Here is a 23,323-nt window from a genome sequence, read left to right on the forward strand (position 1 = left end):
GACCACCCTTATCGTGTCGCGGAGGATGGATGGACCAAATTAGATTCAGATAAATCTGTCGGGGATTGGATTGCTCCATGATCATTCATCGCAATCTAGGTGACCATGCAGAAAAAAATTTACATGAGGCACACACACTGACACACACGTTTGAAAACAATTGGAAAATGAAAAGCATCTCGGATGCCACATGCACTTTACCTCGATCCTCCTCCATCTCCTACTGATTCATCATATCCTGATCTGATCACCTCGGATGAATTTGGACAGGTACATGCAGTTACCTTACCTGCGGATAGCTGTGACTTAGACTTACACTGTTGTCGATGCTGAAACGAGCGAGCGGCTCAGAATCGACGTAACAATCGAACCCTGATCTGTCTATCTATCGCAGCTGTAACAGATAAGAACAAATTCTCAACTATTATTCTTTTTTCAGAATAAAAGGTTTCCCAGAGTAAAAAGGAGATAGAACAGCTGCTACTCATTCTTATTCTTTTTTTAAATAATGGAAAAAAGTCCGAACCTTTTGCATCGTGTGATGCATACATCCCTAATTCATTATTATATCATCTCAACTTATAGTGGAATGTTGAAGGTAATGTAAGCATACAAGATTCTATGAATGTGAATTATTGGTTACATAGTCTAGTACTACACTCATTCTTGACGAAGAGCTCCATAGCTAACACCTCCAATGCTTGATACACCATACTTATATTTTCTCTCTTGTTTTCCTGCTGCATCAATCTCTAAAATCTCAGCCAATAAGTATCTAAAAAATATCTGGATAAAAGAGGTTATTATTTTCTATCGAAGACAACATCATTGCGGCATAGCTAAATTGTCCAAAAAAGATAGCCATCCCAAACCAAGATTTTTTTTTCTTTTTACTTGCTCCTAAGTCACCTAGCCAATCACCCATAATATGGTGTATATCTCTAAGTTTGTTAATACATAGAGCTATTATGACTATTTATCATAATGAGTTAGCAAAGTGGTACTAAAAAAAGATGTTGAATATTTTTATTGTGGCTGCGAAAGCTAGTTGAATATTTTTATTGTGCTTGTAAAAGCTGCATTTGAGGCTACCATTCTAGTTTCTTTTAGCCAAGTTATCTTTGATCAAAATTACTCATCTTCCTAAATACCAGAAGAAGATCTTTATTTTAAGCGGAAGCTTAAGTTTCCACAACCATTTATTTAAAACCGTGATGAGCATATTAATCATCTTTTTTTACATGAAATGGACTGAAAAACTCTCATTTGCATGTAGTCCCCATCTAAATATGTCACGTTAATATGCACTAACTTTGACATTAGATTATGCTAGACAATTAGTTTATCTCCAATGATCAGTTGGCGGAAGGAGATATTCAAGGATATTGTTCTCATCACTTCCGCATATGTGGCATGCTGCCTCCTAGCAACATGATAGAGTTGAGGGTATTACTCACTTAGGGGCCTATTCCGTAACCACTTGTCATTTTAAAATATAATTTGGTTTCCGTCGTGTATCTGAAAAGAACCTCGTTTGAGAAATTCACTCTTAATTTTTATGAGGTCAGTCCAAAAGTGAGAATCTCCTGCATTTCCTTCCACCTGAGTAAGTGCTTTATTAGCTAAGTATTACATTCTGAGCAACCTTTGCCAAACTGCATCCTCCTTTAGTAGCTTATAGAGCCATTTACTAAGGAGGTAGATATTTTGGATCGATAGATTAGTAATTTCCAATCCACCTAATCCTTTGGTTAGCATAAGATATTCCATCGGACCAGCCTATATTTCTTTCTATGGTTGTCCCCTTGCCAAAAGACTCTGATCGTATATAATCCAGTCTCTTCAGGACTCCTCGAGGAATCTCAAAGAAAAACATCATAAACATGGGGAGGCTGCTTAAAACTGAATTTATGAACAATAATCAGCTCCCAGCAGACATAAGGTTTCCTTTCCAAATGCTCAATTTCTTTTCAAATCACTCTTCTACACATCTCCAATCACTGTTCTTCAATTTTCTATAATGAATAGGTATGCCAAGATATTTGAATGTGTGATTGCTAATATCACACCAGAATAAATGTGTGTATTGGTCTTCATATTCCTTAGCATCACCATAATAGAATAGCTCATTTTTGTAAAAGTTTATCTTGAGCTCAGAGAGCTGTTTGAAGACACATAAAAGGAGCTTCATATTTTTTGCATGCTCCAAATTATGGTCTATAAAAATAATAGTGTCATCTGCATATTGCAAAATGGATAGTCCATCATCTACAAGATGTGGTACAACTCTTGAGATTTGTTCGTCATGTTTGGCCCTTGAAATTACTATTGCAAACATATCAGCAACAATATTAAAAAGTATTGGTGAGAGAAATTTTCCCTATCTAAGTACTTTATGTGTTTGGAAATATGGTCAACTTCATCATTAACCTTAATCTCCACATTCCCTCTCGACACAAAGCTTTAGATCCATTCACACCATCGTGCCGAGAATCCTTTTATGCGTAAGGCTTGTTGAAGAAAAGACCTTTTTACCTTGCCATAAGCTTTCTCAAAATTAATTTTTAATATCACATCATTTTGCCTTTTCCTATGTATTTCATGAATAGTCTCATGAAAGATAATAACTCCTTCCATTATATTGTGGCCAAGCATGATAGTAGTTTGTGTAGGTCGCACATTACCGATCTTGTTAGTGCCAACTTTAGTGAATTTTAAAGCTGACATGAAGCAAACATATTGGACGGTATTCTTGACTTTTTAGCGCATTACAGTTTTTAGGTGTAAATGTAATAACATCAAAGTTTAGGCTGAAAATGGGTAATTTCCCTTGGTGGAAATCATCAAACAGAGCCATGAGATCCCCTTTGATGACCTCACAAAAGGCCTGATTTAATTCTGCTAGGAAGCCATCTGGGCCAAAAAGCCTTGTTATGCTCCATCTGGAAGATGGTATGCCTCACCTTATTTTCATCAAAAGATTTAGTTAGTATCACATTATCTCTCTATCACTTACCTGAGGGATATTATCTAGATTAGATTCATCCATTTCAAAAGTATTATGTCCGGGCTTGCCAGACAATTCCTTATAGTATTTTGTGATATACCGCTTGAGTTTGGCTTCCCTTATATAGGTGCCTTCCTCTTGCTCTAATTTGTATATCCTTTTTTTTCAATGTTTGCTACTGGCCACGAGTTAAAAATATTTAGTATTGTTATCTCCCTCGAATCCTTTACTTTTGCTCTTTGATACCATTTTAGTTCTTCTTCCCGAAGTAAATGAGCTAACCTCTCATTGAGGTATTGTTTAAGATCCACTTCATTAGTCGTCAACGTAGTAGTTTACGCTTTCTATCAAGCTCATCTATTTTCATTGTGAGCGATTTCTTTTCCTTTTCAGAGTGCCAACGATGTGTTTGGTCCAACCCCTCAAATATTGTTGAATGGTTCTAATCTTATTCTGCCATCGTTCGATGGCATTGTACCTCGCTACTCCTTTTCCCACATATTTGCCACCATGTCAAAGAAGCCAACACGGATTAACCAACCGAGCTCAAATTTGAACAAGGGTTGTTTGCCACAATGGGATGATGATCTTGTATCAAGTAAAAGAAGGGTATGGTCAGATCTCGACCTGTCCAACACCTCAATAGTAACTTTGGAATATTTTATTTTCTACTCTATGCTCATTAATACTCTATCAAAATTTTCAAACGTTAGAGGGTCCAACGTATTCGTCCATATATATTGGTGTCCTCCGAGTTCTATTTCTCTTAGGTCTAGTATTTCTATTATGGCATTAAACAAATGGGGCTATCTATAATCGAAAATTTCATTGCTTTTCTCTTCCGTGCTTCTCATTAAGTTAAAGTGCCCCCCATTAATATTGAGTTGGTTTCTCTGCTACAATATGTGATATGTGCATGTCAACTTGGATCCCATCTATTGCTATCATGCTAGTACGATATGTGTATGCACTGGGGTTGGTGATATATTGGCACTTAAAGCTGACCAACTAGGCCAACACGAGGCCCATTACTGTAGACACGATCCAGACACGGCACGACACGTCTTGCTGGGCCAAGGCCATGGTACGCTGTGCCGGCACAGCTCGACCTAGCTACAAAGCGCCGCCCTGCCCCACAGTCGCCCCGCCTTGCGCCACCGTCAGGCCGCCCAGCTCCCGCCGTGCTCCGCATGCCACGGGCCAGTACGGCATGATCCGATCTTAAGTGGGCCGTGCCTAGACCAAAGGCTCGGCATACGAGCCAACACGATATGGTCCGCTTGGCTAACGGGTCTAATCAGGCTGTGCCTAAACGGATCTGTGCTGTGCAGCCTATTTGGCCAAGTCTGTTGGCACTGACATTAGAACCTGCAGTTGGATCCTTCTCATAGAACAGTACTCCTACTATTGTTCGTGCATCTGAATTTAATAGTCCTGTCATGCCCCACTAATTACTACATTAGGCCCAATCTTGTCTGCTGAAATTAGAGGCTCAGATGAGGCATAATTCCACTGTCACACCCCCACTCTGTTTTTTGTAATATACTTTTTTTCAGTTTTACCAAACAGACACTTAATTTTAACATACTAACCGTGCCGAAAGTGTATTACTTATGATCCACTGCTCACTCAAAACACTTGGCTGCTATTTCACTCTCTAAAGGAGATGGCTCGTCCATGCATGGGCCAATGGAGCATCACACTCATACTCCACTCTCAGGTCTCAGCTTTTCACCATATGGAATGAAACTAGAACAAAAATTCTTAGCCACTAATCGAGTCGCTCGATCAGTGCCATGCATGAAAAGATCGATGCACATCTGTAGGTCAGTGACGTCAGTATTGGAGGCGGCCTGATTAGCGATGGACCTGTGTTAATCAACGCATGGTTGTTCCCGATTCGGTAGGTCTAATTGCTGATGACTCTGCGTCTTTGTCTAACTGACCAGTTTTGCAACTGCTGCGTTCTCCTCTGGAGCTGATGAAATGCTATCCAAAGGAAGGATGCATGGTAATGCAGAGCCCAGATGAGATCATTAGCGACTTAAAAACTTAAAACTTAAAACTCTTTGCAATCTTTCCGCTTTGCTTTACTGACATTATTTTTTTAGACCAGCTTTACTGACAATAGTTCTTCATGCATGCTTAGTGTGTGCATGCCATGACAATATAAAGGTTTAGCATATAAAGTGCTGGTCTAATGTGCACTGACCTTTTTACACCATTTCCCCCAAGAAAGAAAATTTGGTGTTGCCTAGGTGTGCATCCAACTTTCTGCTTCTAGATCTTGGACTGCTAATACCAGGGGGAGCCTAGCAGTGTTTGGTTTTGCTTGTGGCTCTATCTGTCTGTCTGGATTCAGTTGTAGTACTAATGTTCTCATCTTATTCTTCCTCTCGTATTAGGGATGTCAGTATCCCTGTACCACAACAAAAATGGGCATTCCCTGCAATACGGATCAGTCATCTGTCTGTATTTCTATTCGTTCTTGGTCTCCTCACAATCCAGCCTCTCTGCCCTGCACGACGACTACTTCAGATCCAAAACAGTCGACCAAACCGCGTTCTGCTTAGTGCTTACTGGTATTTTCATTTTCTTATCAGAAAAAAATAATATATCATCATCACAATTCACAACCCTGTAGCCAGCTAATCTGTGTAAAGGACCACGAACAATTAGAATTTCATTTTTCTTTCTTTTGTGTCCGAAGAAGTAGAACAATATATTAGAGTTTCAAATAATTTCCCATTGCTTGCTTCTATCCTCTTTACTCACTGATCTGAAGAGAGTAAAGACTAGCATATCGATTAATAAATAATTCAAAGCTGAACGGCAGCAGCAGTTTATTTTGTTTTATTTGTTGAGGGAAAACGACAGCAGCAGCAGCTAAGTTCAGCTTCAAATCAATTGAGCAGTGCACAGTTGCGGCGGATGTTGCCTTGGGCCCTCGTCTTGACCCCGACCCGGCCGAGCTTGGTGATGGCGGCCACGAAGGCCCGGTTGAAGGCGGCGGCTCTCCGAGCCCACGCGTCGACGGTGGGTCTGGACCTCGGGTCGGAGTAGAGCACCTGGTCGGAGGCGAGCAGGCCCATCCCGCTCTGCAGGTTCTTGAAGAACTGGTTGTCGAAGGCCACCGGCGTCACCGCGTCCATGGACACGGCGACCCGCGGGTCCACGTTCGCCGGGCACTCCGCCTGCAGCCGCGCCGCGTAGCTCCGGTTCATCGTCGGGTCCGGCGCCGTCGGCCCGCGGATCCGGCCGGAGAAGGTGCCGCAGTGCGCCAGCCCCCCCGTGTGCGCAGCTGCATCCGCCACATTGATCGAGGTCATATATACATCGTCATGCGAGACTGCCACGTTACAAAGCTACTAGTGACAAAATACTCCATGTCGTTATGGACCATGCATGCAAGCTTGTGGCAGACAAGTCATGGCGGTTTCCATTGGTCGGCTTAGCTTGGAAACGATCGGAGGTTTTGTACACTGGCAGCTAGCACTAGATTCCATGACGGGAAAGGTAAGAGCTGGATCATCTGCAGGATGCAGCGGTAGAAGACAGGTTGCGAATGCATTTCCTCCAGATTTGGCTGAACCGAAGGTAGTGGCCACGGTCGCTTGAGTGATCAGTTGCCTAATATTCCGAAGCACAAGGGACAGTTTTAGTGGAGTATTCTCCTTTTTTCCTTTCGGAAGAGTGCACTAATTGAGTGGCACTAGCTAGTTGCCGTGCCGTGCAACACTGGGAAGAGAGAGAGAGAGAGAGAGAGAACTCTACTTTACCGGAGAGGACAATCATGTCGGCCTGCGAGAGTCCGTTGGTGGCGAAGATCTTGGTGAGTTGGTCGAGGTTGAAGAAGGGAGCCGGCAGCTTGCCGTTGACGCTGCTCGCCGTGGAGCTCAGCCCGTCCAGCCTCCCCAGCTCCACCGCGTATGACGGTCCGCCAGCCTGCACAAACAACGACGTTCTGAATTAAGAAAATTGAAATGATTAAAGCTTGAAATAGATAATAATCATATCGCTTTGTGTGCATGCAGATGGAGTCTCGTTTAATTTTGAGATAAAAGAAGATTTGGTTGGATTGTTGGATTTGCGTCCGGCTAGTGGCACGGTCAGTTCACGGTGCGGGTGACGTGGGACTGCATGCGTACCAGGGCGATGGCGTCTCTGGTGGCCATGGTGAGGATGTCGGCGCAGGACACTTTGTTCCGGCACTGCCGCACGGCGTCCACGGCCGCCTTCGCCTTGATGACGGTGTCGAAGCCGTCGCCGGCCAGGGACAGGTTGTTGGGGTGGTCCTTCTCCGCCGTGCTGTTCCCCTTCGACGCCACCATCACCGACGCGTCGCACCCCTGTAACGCGCGCATGATCACCGTCGATAGGATCATGTTACGCACGCTCGTCGATCAGCATGGCATGTTCGCGGAGCGAGAGTGCGTGCTTAATTACCTCGACGAAGCAGTCGTGGAAGAAGAGGTGCACGGTGGCGCCGACGGTGATGAAGGTCTGCCGGACCTTCTTGGCCACGGCGTCGCGGACGATGGACTCCACGTTGGGGCAGACGCCGGCGTAGTAGTCGCGCCGGAGCTGTGCCACGCAGACGGTGGCGCCGCTGCTCGCCGCGGTAACCACCAGAACAAGGAGCGCCGCCGCAAACCTCAAGTTGCCGGCGCCCATTGTCCTTAGCTAGCTAGCGCGCAACCCTCGTTGTTGCGTTGCCAACAAACAACGTGCCACCAGAGTCTCTCTCTCTCTCTCTCTCTCTCTCTCTCTCTGTCTCTCTCTCTCTCTCTCTCTCCGTATGTATATCCCTGATCCTCGTGATCGTTTGTATTCACGTGAATTTCACATGAAACAGTTCGGATTTCGTACGATTGGGCCACGCTCCAAGCGGGATGGCGTGAGGACTGATCGAGAAGGTGCGAAACCACAAGTGGACCACTACGAAATGGTGACTGCTAGTTTTGTACGCTTGTAGCTCATGCGTATATATATAATTGGGCAGTCGACGGCGCAGATCAAGCCACCACGTAGTGACGTGGAACTGCCAAATAAGAACGTTTTCTCTGTTGGGTGACAGTTTTCTGAAACTGAACATTATATCCGGCCAGAAGTTACTACTGTCATAAGCGATGCAATCGAGGATTCATTTTCTTAAGAGTTGTTCAATAGTCATTTAGACCATCTCTAACTATAATTCTTTTATTTTGTTCCCTTCGTGAAGAGATTTCCGTCCCTGACGGAAATTCCTTGAAGATGATCTTATCTAGTTAATGTTCCCAGGCGACGACGTAGAGGGCGACTCCACCTTCAGCCAAAAAAAGCTCCTCCACCTTGACTCCACCTTCAAGCGGCTTTCGTCATCCTCTCCATCATCTATCGCCTTTCTCCCACAAGTTGCTCCTCCAAGTAGTGGTGGCACATAAGGCGCAGGAGGTCGTCCGACTGCACAACTAGCTCCCTTCTTCGTGTAAAGCCAGATCTAGCTGAAAGTTGTGTGCTTAGGGTCAAATCGGATTGGATAATTGCTGACCGACCAGCTGAGCAACCTAGCCTAATACAAATCACACTGGTGGGGTCCATGTGTCCTTTTGCCCAGGGTTCAACTTACCGTTCGCCGGTCGGTTACCGAGGTCAAGCGGTAATCGAAAGTCGTGATAACCGCGATAACTGCTCAAATTTTAAATAAAATTCGGACAAAATTCGTTTGAAAAAATTAAAATTTTGGGGAAAAAATCGTGAATTCGACCGGTTATCGAGCGATTTTTGTGATAAACCGAGCGGTTTACGTGGTAACCGAGTGTCAAAAAATCAACCGATTTGCAACGAAAACCGATCGATTTTGAGCGATTAACGAGCGGTATGGACGCGTTAATCATAAAAGACACAAAAAATCACCAATAAATCAGGAAAAAAATAGTATAATACCATGGTATGTTTTGTAACATCAGAAAAAAAAAATTGACATGACATTTACTATATTTTGGAAGTTTCCAAGGCAACAAATAGATACTAATAGCAATGCGAGCACGAACATATAATTGTTTCATCGAATATATGCGTACATTACATATGCAACGCCTTAAATTAATAAATATATATCGAATTGTCCGTAGTAAAGCTAAAAACACAATGACATGCCATCCAACAGTACTTACCATGGTATCCACGCCATGTGTAACCTACGAGATGGAAAAAATTAGTATAATACCATGGTATGGAAATAAAGTAGTTGCAAAAAGTAATTTTTTATCACCTTTAGAACAATCAGCTTGGGGGGCGATTAAATTTTGCTATATTGTACTCCTCAGTGGATATTAGCATTATCCGTCGTGTAGATAGCAACTCTGCCTTAAACTCTGCCCAAGTTTGTCCCGTTAATGCAGAAGTGGTTGACCATTGTCCTAGTAAAATGACATAAAACTCAGGGTCTTGCCACTCATAGACCCACTGAATAGGAGGCTCTGACTGAGTATCGGGGACATGATAGTGGTACGGATACGATCCATAACTACTCTCCATGTCATAGCTGCTAGAATAGCTCCCACTATCTTGTGGTCCATCGTGGCCACCCTGTATGATATGCCTTTGTGAGGATGGGGCACCGTGGTCCTGATCTTGCGGGGCATGCGAAAACTGACTCTCACCAGTGAATTGCACGGGAGGAACGACAGAGGATTGGTATGGAGGAACATCGCCGCCCTGATCATCATCATCACCAATATCTGTCTTTGAGCTGCTGTCATTCGATTCTTGGTAAGTTGGGCTCTTTGGGTCACTATCCGTATTCTCATCGCTTTGCACTTGTCTTTTGCCCTTACCCTTAATCTTCTTGCTCTTCTTTGTATGCGTCATTTGCTTCTTCCTCTTTTCCCGTGTGTGTGTCACCAACAATTGTAGCAGCCCACTACTGCAAGTCTTGTGTGTTCGCTGTGTCTGTCACCAGGTGAGTAGGCAGGGGTATGTCGCTATCTGTGTCCTCCTCATCAAGCTCAGGGGCTACATTTGATCTGCCGGTCTCCTCGTTCAATGTGAGCTCCATAAGCCACTGAAATAGATCATCATCAACAGTGGACCTGATGCCTGCATCCAAATTGTTCTATATTCTCAAGTTGTAGTTGACATATACCAACTTATGGAGCTTTTTGTAGTTTAAACGGTTGCGAACTTTGGTGTGGATAAATGCAAATGTACTCCAGTTCCTCTCACACCCACTAGATGCCTGGCAAGCATTGATAGTGTAGGTGTAGACGAACCAAACATAGACCATCATTGCGCTGCAAGTAGGTAAAGTGATATGAGGCTCGGAAAAGTAGATAAAATGATGCAACGGTTAGATATGTAAATATTTTCGTACCAGGATGAGTCCTGCCGTCACAAGTCATCCGTGCAACGAGCGGACCTGCGAATGACAGAGACTTTGTCCGATATGTTTCAACCTCAATAAGTGCTTCCGCGGCAGTACTAACATCGGTCATCCTCTCAAATGCCGCACAGAGATCTTCGAACAAGTTTGGACCCGTGCCATACACGTAGTGCGTGTGGGGTTCAGAGCGGCCGCTGCAAGTTGATGATCGAAGCATTAGTACCATAAGCATTAGAAACATAAGTATCAGTACAAAAAAGACAGCAAGTGGTAGGAGTGTATCACCGGTATTTATGTAGGTCCCATTCGCTAGATTATGCATTCTGCGATCGATAATTGCCATGTACTTTTCAAAAAAATCCCTATCATTACGATACAATACATCATACTCCTGCTCTTATCTCTCGTATAAAAGAATGAACCAAATAAATATGCAACAATTGAAATACTATGTTACCAACTTAGCAAAATAATGTACCTTGTTCAAATACTTTGCATCTTGACTGTAGCCAGACGCATCTACAGACTTGTGAAAAAATATACGACCATTGCAATATAAAAGGAAATTAATAATACTCATGTGCATTGGTCCCGTTCACGAATCGCATATTATGATCACACCATACTCTGGCCATTCTAGCTTTCACTTGTCAAATATTTTCTTCAATGCATTTTCGTTCTCGTCCAGATACTTACCATTTATATCCCGATCAGTTGGAGATGGTACACCCTCGCATGTTACGGAACAAATTGTTAGAAGTCAAAAAGAAATAAATATGACAACAGTAAATTCATTACAAACTTAATCACTCACCCCATTTTTAAGTTTCTTTCACTGCAACGACAAATAATGCATCGTCCGTCCTTCTACCAGGAATACCTGAAGTGTGGAAAAAATTGGACCATGCCAAACCAATAACTTTCTTCACTTTCTTTCCTTTCGCACTCCATGACCCGGTGTCAATCCTCGGCTGCAAAGGGGCTTTTGCTAAAGCAACATTGTAATATCTGACACTTGGTGGTGGCTTTTGCTAAAGCAACATTGTAAGCTCACCGGCGTGATGTGATCATGTCCACCGGATGGTAGGGGTTTGCCAACACCGGGTCATCCGGTACCAGCGACCATGACACTGGGCTGCCTATCGTTCTATCCACTACACACATTCTCGGAAGCACCGCCACACTGAGTGCTGGCCAGAGCACCGATGAGCCCTTAGCCTGTTCATGGGCAACTCGGCTCGTGGAACCTGACCTAACCCAACCCGACTAGTGCACCGGCCGGGCTCGAGCTTCAAAACATAGGCCCACAGTTCCAGCTGGACCTGGCTCGAGCTTTACAACAGGCCCGAAACAAAAAAACCCAACCTAAGTCGAAAAAATCCGAGTCCAACCCAAAAAAATCTAATATCGATTCGAACTCGAGCTTAGCAACCAGACCTGATATTAGACCAGGCTCGGGCCTACAGGTTTCGTATCGAGCTTTTCAAAGCATAACCTGAAATCCAATCCAATCCAATGTTTAAACAGACTTACTACCGAATAATCCTAAACTTTTACTTCCAATCGAGACATAGACTTTCCTCGGTTAGAATCCCATGCTCCCCCAATAAAAAAAAAAATCCCCCATAGCCACCACCGAGGCCGGACGAGGTTTGGGCAAAGGCCCTCACCAAGGACGCATAAGCCATCCACGGCTTTTTCCCATGCACTCGCCGAAGAAGATGGCGTCCTTTGATGCCGGAGAACCTGCGCCGATGACTGGCCGATTGTTGAGGTTCCTGGACACAGCCTCAGCAATTTGCTCGGCCAGCACTTGTGATCGACACCGTCCTCGATGGCAGCTTCAACACGAAAGATATCTTCATCGGAGAAACCCGCCATGCGAGCCGCATGTATCAGCTCCCCAGTTGATGGAGTTCGGACACCCACGGCCGACGCCGGCGAGCTAGCAGAAGGCAGCCCATCGCCCGACATGTGGCCCGGCGGCAGCTGACCTCTCGCAGGATCATCTACAGAACCAACAGCTCATCTCCATCCCCCGACGAAAGAAAAACCAGCGACTTAGCTCCCCGTACTACGCCACGGCGACCAGGGTGAGGACCTCACTGAAGAGCTGTCGGCTTAGCAGCACATCCGGCGAGCCATGGACAAGCTAAAGAAGCCGGCGGCACCACCCGCCTCAACGGCAACAAATCGTCGCCATCGAGGAGAGAGAATCTGATCGGCGATCAGGTAGAACCCCAGTAGCGGTGGGCCAAGCATGGGCCCAGCCTACGTAGCGGGTCCACACGTCAGGACACTTACCACCGCATCCCCACCACCCCACCTATATCCCCAAAATTTTCCGAGAAGAGGGAAAAAAACAGAGATTCCTCTCCGCCTCCCCTTGTCGTCGAAACCCTAGCCCCGCCTCGCCGCCTCCTGACCGGTGCGCCGCTCGCCTCCCTGACACGACGCCGCCCGCCTCCTAGTCTCCCGCCGCGCCCCCGATCGATCGATCGATCGGTCGGTCGCCGCCAGATCCAGATCGGCGCCATGTCGAAGGCCAGGGTCTACGCCGACGTCAACGTGCTGCGCCCCAAGGAGTACTGGGACTACGAGGCGCTCACCGTCCAATGGGGGTCAGTTCTCCCTCCCTCTCTCGCGCGCTCTTCGCATCCTCCTTCCCCCCCGCCCCCCTAGCGCCTAACCCTAGCTCAGGGTGATACGAGCATATCCATGTGGTCAATTTTCCTGTCGGTTCGTAGGGTTGCGCTCTTTGTAGTGTTCTAGTGGAGTTGAAGATGTGATTTTGGGAAACTCCGTCGCAAATTGATGAGCTAGTTAGGCGGTCCACCCTGATAATAGGTTCACATGTTGTATATTGGGGAAGGGGCATGGTTGATGAGCTAGTTAGGCGGTTCTCCCTGATAATATACGCCTTGGCTAATTGCTCCCTTGGTCTCGCCGTTTTGTGCTACTTCGATATCACTATATATGATTGTGATCATTTATTTGAGGATTGAAAATTTAATGGAAGTCCCATTATTTGCTTATGTTCTGAATGTATCGGCTTCATTATTTACCTTGACTGAGAATTTGAGTTAGTTTGGTGATTTACATGAGGTAATGTTCTTTTTCTTAGTTTTGCAATTTGTCGATTGATTTGGTTTACACTGAATTGATTTCGTCCCTTGGGGTTACAATCAAGTTGCACTATAGCTAGGATCCCATAACATATGTGGATATTTTCTTATAAGTTCTCAGATCATACTTATTCTGTGTTCCAACTCTCTTTCAGCTCAGTCAACAATTCTGTAGAGTAACATGCAATAAATAAAACCCAGTTAATGCATGCAATCTAGTGGAGTGACCATAGTTTTTGGATTAGTAAATGTGCTTAGTTGAGTTAGTTGATTTAAGATTGTAATCAACACTTCATATTTATAATAAGTAATAAGGACTGTAGCGCTCCACTGTTGTCTGCTTTATCCTTGTATCAAGGAAATTGCCCGTTGAGCTTAAAATGATTTATTATTGCTTTTCTATTCGTATATAGTTAACATAACTTAAGTATGAAATAGTGAAATAGCACTAGGTAGAAGTTGGGTGTCCTTAACCCTCATTTATTTTGCTTAACACTCATTCATTTTGGATTTTTATTTAATATGCCAAATATGCAAATGCCCTGAGAAACCAAATGAAATTTTCTGAATGACATAAATAGTTTAGCATGCAAGCTACAGGCGTGTCTGCCCACAAGTATAACACTGTTCTCATCCTGCACCTCGCTACTTTGAATAGTGTAATTATTAATTACTCCCAGTCCATTTGGCAGTCATACTGTGACTGAGTACTTGAACTACGTCCTGATGTGCACTTATATTTTCCAACCCATCCAATATGGGTTTCTGACTAGTGTGATCTCTTCGATCAGTGAGCAGGACGACTATGAAGTTGTCAGGAAAGTTGGGAGAGGAAAATACAGTGAAGTCTTTGAGGGCATCAATGTTAACAATAATGATAAATGCATTATTAAGATCCTCAAGCCTGTGAAGAAAAAGAAGGTAGATCATGAATCCTATTAACAGGCAACTGTTTTCATTGCATACCTGTTCATATTTCGATTGCCCTTTCTTTGAAATTTTAACTTACGCTTCTCATGCCCATGCAGATCAAAAGAGAGATAAAAATACTTCAGAATCTTTGTGGAGGCCCTAATATCGTGAAGCTGCTTGATATTGTTAGAGATCAGCATTCAAAAACACCCAGCTTGATCTTTGAATATGTTAATAACACAGATTTCAAAGTGTTATACCCAACATTGACAGATTATGATATTCGCTATTACATCTACGAATTACTCAAGGTTTTATTCTTTCTCAATCTTTTTGTTACTTATGCAGTAAGCAACTAGTATGTTTTCGTCCTTAAAAGTCTTGGAAATTTGGAAATAATTTACATCTATTGTTATGTTCCAACATCCAAATGGGCTTCTTTTTGTGCATTGTGAAGGCATGTATATGATATCAAGGGAATGATAATTCCTCTGCCTATGTAACAACTGACCACACCAAGTTACTGTTGATCTAATTATCAAGTAGTTATCTGGCTATGATTTTATCTCATTGTTTCTGTTTTGTGGACACAGGCATTAGATTACTGCCATTCACAAGGTATTATGCATCGAGATGTGAAGCCTCACAATGTTATGATAGATCATGAGCTTCGGAAACTCCGGCTGATAGACTGGGGCCTTGCTGAATTCTATCATCCTGGCAAGGAATATAATGTCCGTGTTGCCTCCAGGTAGCTGCAGATAAAATTCAAAATTCTATTGCTGGCTCAGTATTATTGCTCTGGCTAACTAAAAACAGATATACTTCTGGCTTTAAAGGCAAGATTTATTTTGTTATCTACCTCTGGCTTTATAAGGCAAAATTTCTGTTCATTTGAACTCACATTTTATTGACTTTGGGTTCTTTCTCCACTTTATTTATTCAGCAAGTGTATAAATTAAGAACAATATGATAATTGACATATATCATAGCTGCATTATATGCCTTCCGTTGTTACATAAGTTGACAGAATTATTTTCTACAGTAAATCTATGGCTTATTTGACATGTCTCTAGATCATACATTTTCCATATTTTTCCTGTGACTCCCCCTTGTTCGTTCTCAACATTTTTGTTATGTTTAACTGGAATTCAGGTACTTCAAGGGACCTGAGCTTCTTGTTGACTTACAAGATTATGACTACTCTTTGGACATGTGGAGTCTTGGCTGCATGTTTGCTGGAATGGTATTACCAGCATGATTATGCTACTTAACTTCTGTCCATTGCTTCATTTTCTATCACAGATTGATTTCTTGAAAAAAACTGATATTAATTTGTTGATCATATACTGCTGACTGCAGATATTTCGCAAGGAACCGTTTTTCTATGGCCATGACAATCACGATCAACTTGTTAAGATCGCCAAGGTGAATATTCAATTAGGTGTTTTTTTTTTGTTTTTTGCATTTGATTAGCTATGTTGCTTACGTTTTCCATGTGTAGTTTGAGACATCATTTTCATCTGTCACTAATAGTTCTCTTAGCAGTCAGAAGCAACAGTTTGGACTATTCTTTTCACTGAACTTGTGCTCTGGCCAATTTTAGTCCGTGCTTGCACATGTACCTTATGCTACGTAGTTGGTTCAAGTCCCATTTAGTGCTGTTAGATCTGCAAAATTGTTTATTATTTAAAGGCTTAAAGCATCAGTACTAATTCTAGCCACAACCACTATTCTCAGGTACTTGGAACAGATGGGCTCAATGCTTATTTGAACAAGTACAGAATTGAGCTTGACCCTCAGCTCGAAGCCCTTGTTGGAAGGTACATTATATCACTGCTCAACAGGCCTTTGATGCAAGACCTCTAATTTTCCATGTGAAGTACATTTACATTTTTTTTCGTCACGTGCAGGCATAGCAGGAAACCCTGGTCAAAGTTTATTAATGCAGATAACCAACATCTAGTGTCTCCTGAGGTCTGCTAATGGCACTTCTATTTCAAATGTACGTAACTAGCATTTAGTAGCTCTTGGCTCTAACAGGATTTCTTTCTTTATCTGTAGGCCATAGATTTCCTTGACAAGCTTCTGCGCTATGATCACCAGGACCGGCTCACTGCACGTGAAGCTATGGTAAGTCTCCCAATGCTAATTTTGGTGACGGGTATAATGTGACTACTCGATATGTAACTGCCAGTCACTATGCTAGTCTGCATCTCCATTTCCGGAACCACAAAAAAAAAAAAAACTAGCCTCCAGATTCTGAGAGTTGTGCATGATATTTATGGTCGAGCATTTGATTTCTGGACTAGATATTTTGTGTCCATGTCTAAAGGTTTTGACCCAATTTTGCTTGGAGTTCCAAGTGATGCTATACCTAGCCTTGTTCTCGTCTTATACTGGATGCTTGAATTCTTGCAGGCACATCCGTACTTCCAACAAGTGAGAGCTGCAGAGAACAGCAGGACGCGCGCGCAATAGGCAAAGACTACTGCTAACCGCTCGATCAGTAGCGCTCAGATGGAGCCGCAGTATCAGTGACTTGCTTCAGTCACATGTACGAGACGAATAGTGGTTGGGTCACATGAGAAAAGCAAATGATAGCGGACGAGTTTGTGGCATGTCCTTAACGCTTTGAAGGATTGCGAATTATATGAGCTGTGTGCTTGAGATGTGATTGCAAACATCATTCATGTCCTATTGACTGATTGTACTATCACTGAGCTTGTAAAGAGTATCCATCCTTGGTTTGGATTCGAATTTCTGGGGGACTTTATGTTTTGTTCATTACATTCGGTGCTGTCTGTTAACTAATTCTTATAGCATGTTTGGATCTTGGGGGATAATGTATGTTTGGTTCCCTTGCCTAGTCTTGCACAAGATTTTTTCTTTGCTTTCGAGGGAGATCAAAATTGGCTCCCGAAACGTCCATATAATTTTACCACTGGTAATCATCGGCTGCCTTTGCCGACAAAAATTGTTGTTTCACTGCAAGTCTGAACTATTGCATCCTGCAGCTAAAATACTAGTTCAGTTTCTCATGACAGTAGATGCTCAAAATGTTACCTGATACAAGACTACACGGTGTTTCAAAATGTCATAGCATAAACAAGGCTTCCTCCACGGTTCCAAATTCGCATGACGGAAAACAGGGAAACCCGAATACCACACCCAAGATGATTATGCACGGGAACATAATGACCAAACACAGGCAGCACAAATCCACACAGAATTAATGTTGTTGCACAACAGGCTGACAGAGAGCGATTGCATATTTAGATGGGGCACACAACCTAAGTAGCTGCAACAGCAGCAAACCAAAGTTCTGACCCATATATACGGCAACCAGTCATCGCATACATGGTAATACTACTGGATTATGAAAGCTTCTCTCTTTCTGATTTGAGCATATGCTTCTCCTCGGATGAGCATATGCCAGCACTGCTATTTCTTCAGGTGGGGGAAGCACTGGCCGAGGTCGTTCTTGGGATGCCTCGCCTCCGCGTGCTCTTTGCACTTTGCTTCCGAGGTGGTGCAGATGAAAGTCTGCATGCATATCTTGCACTGCATTTAAGGATTGTTGAGATGATCAGCTCAGACTGGAATATCATGCATTCTTTGCGGGTAAATAATTTTTTCACACATATGTATTTTCAAGAGCTAGCAGGAAACAAAATATGATCAATCATTCAGTAGTCAGTACTGATTTCCCACTGCACTACTTTCCTTTCTTTATGTCAAGGGTTATCGCTATCATCACTAATTGAAGTTACGCTAGAACAGTTGGGCCATGTTCCTTAAAAGACTGAAACTATTGTTTGCCAGAGCAAAAAGAGGTCTGATGGTGCTTAATTTAAGCTAACTTGATGTATACAGCACGGGTTATAGGGCGACTCCTCAGTTTTAAGCTATCTCCTACTGATGCCAATGAGTGTCTGATTTGCTAAACTCACCTACCCACTATAGGTTACAAGGTTTCAGGCTAAGAAACTAGTAGTGACTATGCATTCCAACCAACAAACCCGCACCTAACTTCACCAATAATCACAGGCTGTGAAGTGCTCAATCCCCAAAGTTGGAAGTTAGCAGAATGAAGCAAATCTCTTGAATCCCCTTTTTTGATGAAGAGAATAGATGAATTCCTAGTAGTCAGATGCAGCTACACACATTGAAAAGGTTTCAACTTGACAGCCCTTTTCGACAACCTTCATCCATGGGACATGGGGGAGGGTGGGGGGATCTCGTTTGTCTACCTCTAGAGTCCTGAGAAATCGAAACCTTAGCGGCAAGAAGACGAGCGGTGAGAAATAGCTCATCGAAACCACTGGATCTGCTGCGTGCAAAGAAGAGTTCGTTTAGGGTAAGATCGTGTCCATCAAAAGTAGCCCCTTTCGTTCCTCCGTTGCAGGCCTAGCTGAGCAATTACCGCCAAATCCAAGCGGGCAATAATCCCCAAAAGAAAGACCACAGCACAGGAACAGAGAGCATGTCTAGTAGTTTGGTAGATGGGCGGATCGGCGCACGCACCTGGATGTTCATGGCCTTCTTGTTGGCCTCAAGCTGGCTCCCTGCAAGGAATCGAAGAAAAGAAAGAGCCGATTGGATCAGATAGAGAGGCATCAGCCCAGGCGGAGAGATAATCTCATGAGGGCACGAAAGGAAGGAGATTGATTGATTACCCACCCTTGGGAGCCTTGTTCTTCTCGGCGTTCCTCTCCCTGGCCGTCTTGGACTTCTGGCCGTTGCCGCCACCCATGTCTCCTCCGCCGTCGATCTGCTCCTCTTCTGCCTGCTCGCTCCAACAAGACAAGAGAAGAGAAGAGTGTAGCCAAGCCGCGTTTTTTAATAGACGAGACGACGACGCCGACGACGGAGGAGGAGGAGGAGGAGGGGGGGGGGGGGGGGGCGGCCGTCGGTGTATGGGCGAGGAGTGATCTGGGTGTTGCTTATTTTGACGAACGCAAAAGAGAGGTGGCTGGAGATCTCCGGCGGTGGGGCCCAGCCTCATCCTCTTTCAAATGCTTACTAGCTAGCAGAAGCTTCTGGAGCATCACATGACTGCCGACACTAATTTAGTCTAGTCGTGCTCTACCTACACATAGAAAGAGCGACTGCAACAAACCGAGCTCGAGTAAACATTCACCTTAAATTTAAGTTTGATAGAAATTTGAATCCAATTCGATTCTAGCTAGATCTGATCAAGCCTATAATTAAGCTTGAGCTTCATTTACTAGAGTCTCGAGTCAAGTTTGAATTAAGTCTACAGTAAATTTGAATAGCTTGCTAGTCTTGAGTTTTTTTTATAACCTTATCTATGAGCCATATGTGTACGTAGTCATATGATCTTGAGGTTGAGTGATTTAACTTTCGGTTGGATTGTGGGCTTAAAAAAATAAGCTTAACTAAAGTAAACGGATATCAGCTTTGTATCGATAGACAATAGTTAGGGTTAGTCGAACTTTTGACGAGCTATTTGAGCTCGAGCTGGACAACCTCACGAGCTTATGGCTAGATTTGAATTTGATTTGTTAATGTCTCGAACCGAATTCAAATTAAGTCTATAGCGAGTAAGTTCGAGTAACTGGTGAGCTTTTTTTTTAACAACCTTAGCGACAGTAAATGCTACTATACGAGCCAGGAATGAATCCACTACACTACAGTACTATTTTAGTTGCTATCCAAGTTGTCGTCAACGGATGTTAAGCTCACTACTCCAGTGAAGTTATGGTGATTGGGTTTGGTGAAGGATACGGTTAGACGATATATAGTTATTTATATTTCGTTAGATGCGTGATTTAATTTTTTTATGGCTATGGTGATTAAATTTTAAAATTTGGTTGGATGAATAGAACTTAGATGAGATTAGCCAAATTTTTATAGGGCCCATTTATTATATATTTAGTTTTTTTTATCAAAATATAATTATATGGGATCTTTGTTTTGTTGATTTAATTGTAATGAATACAATAGTATAATTGGATCACAAATCAGATAAATAATTTAGAGTATATTTGTTCTAACCAATCAGAATATATCACATCAGAAAGGATAAAGCTCATTCAAATAAGATAAAACTCATTCAAAATATAAATAATTCTGTCCAACATTTTTTTTAAGAATAAACTCATTCAGCATTAAAAAATATGCTAAAGTAACTATCCTATGTATAACCATTCTTAAACAAAATACCTTTAAGAACTAGATAGACATATCCCATCCCATCTTTTCAACCATAGACAGTGGTTCAAATCCTATGTGCAGTCAGCCAGTTACCATCTTTTCAACCATAGACAGTGGTTCAAATCCTATGTGCAGTCAACCAGTTAGTCAGTCCGCTCAGACTCCGAGGAACACTACTCCTTCAGTAACTAGTAGCACATATTACTCTACCAGCCATCAGTACTGAATGTTTGCAGGGTAAAGCAATCGGTCTAGCATCCTTCTTTCTTACCCATCACTTTAGACTTCAAAAATAAAAGATGGGCCGAAAATACACCATCAGTACTTATTACTCTACTAGCCTGTTCCGGCTTGGTATGGCTGCTGTTGACACATTGCTCGCTTCACATATTCTCTATCTAAAAAAATACCCATTCTGTTCGGACTGCAAAGCCCAAGATGCAGATTTTGAGTTGGAACATACAGAAATAAGTCATCACACAAATCAATAAATGTTATCGCAATTACATAATAAAGCAGTATGGTGAAATACTGAAATACTAAAACACCATCTAATAGTAGTAATATTTGGAACGGCATTCAAATATATTTTTTTTGGATGAATGCTGCTTGTCTTCCTCCCAATGCTCACATAGTACGCACACCACATCCACGATCAGAATTCATTCCTCTACGTCGACCAGATATCTGCGATATGGAATTGAGTCTGTTAATCACTTTTTGCTGATGCAAATTGACTGATCGAAAAATTGCATGTCAACAGTTATGGTGACAGTGCTGCTGTACTTACTATAATAATATGAGATCAAACACTTAACATTTGCATACCTATCGTGCAAATTCATAGACTGCACTCCACTTTCTTCAATCTAATGTGAAAGGAAACAAACTCATTAGCACTCACCATTGTAAACTACTACAGCGACAATGAAAATCATTTAGAAATTATAACAATATGTCCTGATCTGACGACGCTGAATCATTTGCACCGCCACTGTTATTCTTCAGAACAAGAACGCTGTTTCGGTGTTGAAACGCCATGAGTCTGAAACCTAGCAGTGCAAGGAAGAGCAAAGTACCTGGGATGTTCACCCATTTCAGCTGCAGGTGCACCACTCCAGTCTCAACATTTCTCAATTTGAGAAGGATGTCCTGCACGAGCTGGCCGTTCTCCCAGATGATGCGGCTCTCGTCGGCCAGGCAGCACTGCTTGCTGGGCCGCACGGTGCGAACAACGGTGCCGCTGCGGATGTCCTCCAGATCCATCTGTATGATCTGCATCAACGCCTCGATGTCAAACTCCGCATCGCCCATCCTGTCATCTTTACTGAAGGTGTCCTTGTCGAAAACCTCCTGTTTCAGAAATGTGAAAGTTATTGGAAACTCTGCATCTTAACAAAGATAAATATAAAAAAAATGCTGCATGAATTGTTTGTTGAGTATAAAATCATTGAAGTAATAAAAAAGAGATGCAGATACTTACTAGCTTGATCGGTGTCGCTGCATTCCTGACTGCTAGAGTCAGATCCTCGTTCCAGACTGGGTTAACTGTCTTCTTTATCACACTTGTCTTCACTTTCTGAGCAGGTAAAGAGAATGATAAGCCAAACAAATCAGAGCAACAATGTTCAAGAACATCAATACACAATGTACTAATGATGCCAAATTGGTTAAACACGCATCGGTATATCATCTCAGTGCCTTTTCTTCTTATAATTTCCGTGGATTTCTCCTTGCTGGGTATAGAAGTATTCACCAACTAGGCAATAGAACGGCTGTGATGTGGAGGTAATTTTTTATTAGTTTACAACATAACAAATTGATAAAAGTTTGGACTACCTACACATATGAAAGTTCAGCTATAGAGAACTACTAAAATGAGTAGGCAGCGCATCCTCACCACCAATCAATTCACAGATCGATCTTGTGATTTATACATGCTGCATCGGATAATAACTGAGAGCAATATATAGTTCTTCATGTTGAAAAAAGAGGTATACCTGATTGTCCAAGTTAAGCACGACATAGGGGTCACTACCTGTAGCATCACGGCTAACAAGGTTAACCCCTCGCAGGACTCGCACGGTCAGGAAGCCTGGCAGCGGAGGCATTTCTTGTTCTTGACCACAACCGGCTGAACCTTTTTTGAATTCTAAATCTTTCTCCCTAACAACTTTTTCAACCTGGAAAGGATTGGTAGGAACAACCCCTGGAAGTAACCAGAACTGAAATGTGGAGGGAAGAACCAATCCGCTAACGATAACGATATCGATCCTTCATCATCTCCAAGGGTCATTCAGATTCTAGTACCATGCACGTTTTCCATTTTTTGTCGACGGTCATAGAAGCCGAAGAAATTCTGGCCTCAAACTACATGTTTTGACCATGTCCTGTGGGGCTCGTTTGTTGAAAGTGTCATGCTTGCCCTTAATTTGTGGCTTTCTATTTTTGCAGACCGGATCTCATACCTGACATGAAACATCAAATGGATTGCACAATGACTACCAGCTGGTTGGAAAATCAAACAGGTCGTGCATGAATAAATTTTTCCACATGCATGCTGCAACATGAAAAATCAAGGCCAAAACTCGTGCATTGGTAATCGTTTCAGAACTGGACAAACATTCGAGTAATAGCACAAACACAAATCAACTCCGGATCAAATTAACAGCAGAAATCAACTCCAGATCAAATTAAATAGTACGATGATCAACGGGAAAGCATATCTGCTGAAGA

At 42.9% G+C, this 23,323-nt stretch overlaps 4 protein-coding genes across 4 annotated transcripts; 1 reads left to right on the plus strand and 3 right to left on the minus strand.

The window, feature by feature from the left end:
• Nucleotides 1–5,810: 5,810 nt before the first annotated feature.
• LOC133891917 (peroxidase 51-like) lies at nucleotides 5,811–7,933 on the minus strand. Its single transcript, XM_062332628.1, has 4 exons — nucleotides 7,454–7,933; nucleotides 7,156–7,356; nucleotides 6,787–6,952; nucleotides 5,811–6,308 (listed from the first exon to the last, which is right to left on the minus strand). The coding sequence occupies exons 1-4, from the start codon at nucleotides 7,679–7,681 to the stop codon at nucleotides 5,911–5,913; spliced, it is 993 nt and encodes a 330-aa protein (XP_062188612.1). The 5' UTR covers nucleotides 7,682–7,933; the 3' UTR covers nucleotides 5,811–5,910.
• Nucleotides 7,934–12,697: 4,764 nt separating this feature from the next.
• LOC133892397 (casein kinase II subunit alpha) lies at nucleotides 12,698–17,199 on the plus strand. The gene is made up of 10 exons (XM_062333142.1): nucleotides 12,698–12,991; nucleotides 14,287–14,416; nucleotides 14,524–14,718; nucleotides 15,001–15,158; nucleotides 15,563–15,653; nucleotides 15,770–15,835; nucleotides 16,148–16,230; nucleotides 16,321–16,384; nucleotides 16,472–16,540; nucleotides 16,829–17,199. Exons 1-10 carry the CDS (start codon nucleotides 12,906–12,908, stop codon nucleotides 16,886–16,888), a joined length of 1,002 nt encoding a protein of 333 aa, XP_062189126.1. The 5' UTR covers nucleotides 12,698–12,905; the 3' UTR covers nucleotides 16,889–17,199.
• A 406-nt stretch (nucleotides 17,200–17,605) lies between these two features.
• On the minus strand, nucleotides 17,606–19,295 carry LOC133892398 (uncharacterized protein At2g23090-like). The gene is made up of 4 exons (XM_062333144.1): nucleotides 19,223–19,295; nucleotides 19,091–19,178; nucleotides 18,935–18,975; nucleotides 17,606–17,971 (listed from the first exon to the last, which is right to left on the minus strand). Exons 2-4 carry the CDS (start codon nucleotides 19,161–19,163, stop codon nucleotides 17,852–17,854), a joined length of 234 nt encoding a protein of 77 aa, XP_062189128.1. The 5' UTR covers nucleotides 19,164–19,178; nucleotides 19,223–19,295; the 3' UTR covers nucleotides 17,606–17,851.
• Nucleotides 19,296–21,532: 2,237 nt separating this feature from the next.
• LOC133892300 (GTPase activating protein 1-like) lies at nucleotides 21,533–22,698 on the minus strand. The gene is made up of 3 exons (XM_062332984.1): nucleotides 22,588–22,698; nucleotides 22,071–22,166; nucleotides 21,533–21,940 (listed from the first exon to the last, which is right to left on the minus strand). Exons 1-3 carry the CDS (start codon nucleotides 22,696–22,698, stop codon nucleotides 21,533–21,535), a joined length of 615 nt encoding a protein of 204 aa, XP_062188968.1.
• Nucleotides 22,699–23,323: the final 625 nt, after the last annotated feature.

The sequence above is a fragment of the Phragmites australis genome, chromosome 15, assembly GCF_958298935.1.
Source record: "Phragmites australis chromosome 15, lpPhrAust1.1, whole genome shotgun sequence".
Taxonomy (NCBI): Eukaryota; Viridiplantae; Streptophyta; class Magnoliopsida; order Poales; family Poaceae; genus Phragmites; species Phragmites australis.

Excerpts from the sequence above, each read along its gene's own strand:
- LOC133891917 (XM_062332628.1), bottom strand. The coding sequence starts at position 7,681 with ATGGGCGCCGGCAACTTGAGGTTTGCGGCGGCGCTCCTTGTTCTGGTG. Across the intron at positions 7,357-7,453 it reads TCCACGACTGCTTCGTCGAG|GGGTGCGACGCGTCGGTGAT; the intron begins GTAATTAAGCAC and ends CGCGCGTTACAG. Across the intron at positions 6,953-7,155 it reads CCAGAGACGCCATCGCCCTG|GCTGGCGGACCGTCATACGC; the intron begins GTACGCATGCAG and ends TTGTTTGTGCAG.
- LOC133892397 (XM_062333142.1), top strand. The coding sequence starts at position 12,906 with ATGTCGAAGGCCAGGGTCTACGCCGACGTCAACGTGCTGCGCCCCAAG. Across the intron at positions 15,159-15,562 it reads AATGTCCGTGTTGCCTCCAG|GTACTTCAAGGGACCTGAGC; the intron begins GTAGCTGCAGAT and ends ACTGGAATTCAG. Across the intron at positions 16,385-16,471 it reads AACATCTAGTGTCTCCTGAG|GCCATAGATTTCCTTGACAA; the intron begins GTCTGCTAATGG and ends CTTTATCTGTAG.
- LOC133892398 (XM_062333144.1), bottom strand. The coding sequence starts at position 19,163 with ATGGGTGGCGGCAACGGCCAGAAGTCCAAGACGGCCAGGGAGAGGAAC. Across the intron at positions 18,976-19,090 it reads GAAGAACAAGGCTCCCAAGG|GGAGCCAGCTTGAGGCCAAC; the intron begins GTGGGTAATCAA and ends GATTCCTTGCAG. Across the intron at positions 17,972-18,934 it reads AGAAGGCCATGAACATCCAG|TGCAAGATATGCATGCAGAC; the intron begins GTGCGTGCGCCG and ends CCTTAAATGCAG.
- LOC133892300 (XM_062332984.1), bottom strand. The coding sequence starts at position 22,698 with ATGCCTCCGCTGCCAGGCTTCCTGACCGTGCGAGTCCTGCGAGGGGTT. Across the intron at positions 22,167-22,587 it reads TGCTTAACTTGGACAATCAG|AAAGTGAAGACAAGTGTGAT; the intron begins GTATACCTCTTT and ends TTACCTGCTCAG. Across the intron at positions 21,941-22,070 it reads CAGCGACACCGATCAAGCTA|GAGGTTTTCGACAAGGACAC; the intron begins GTAAGTATCTGC and ends TTTCTGAAACAG.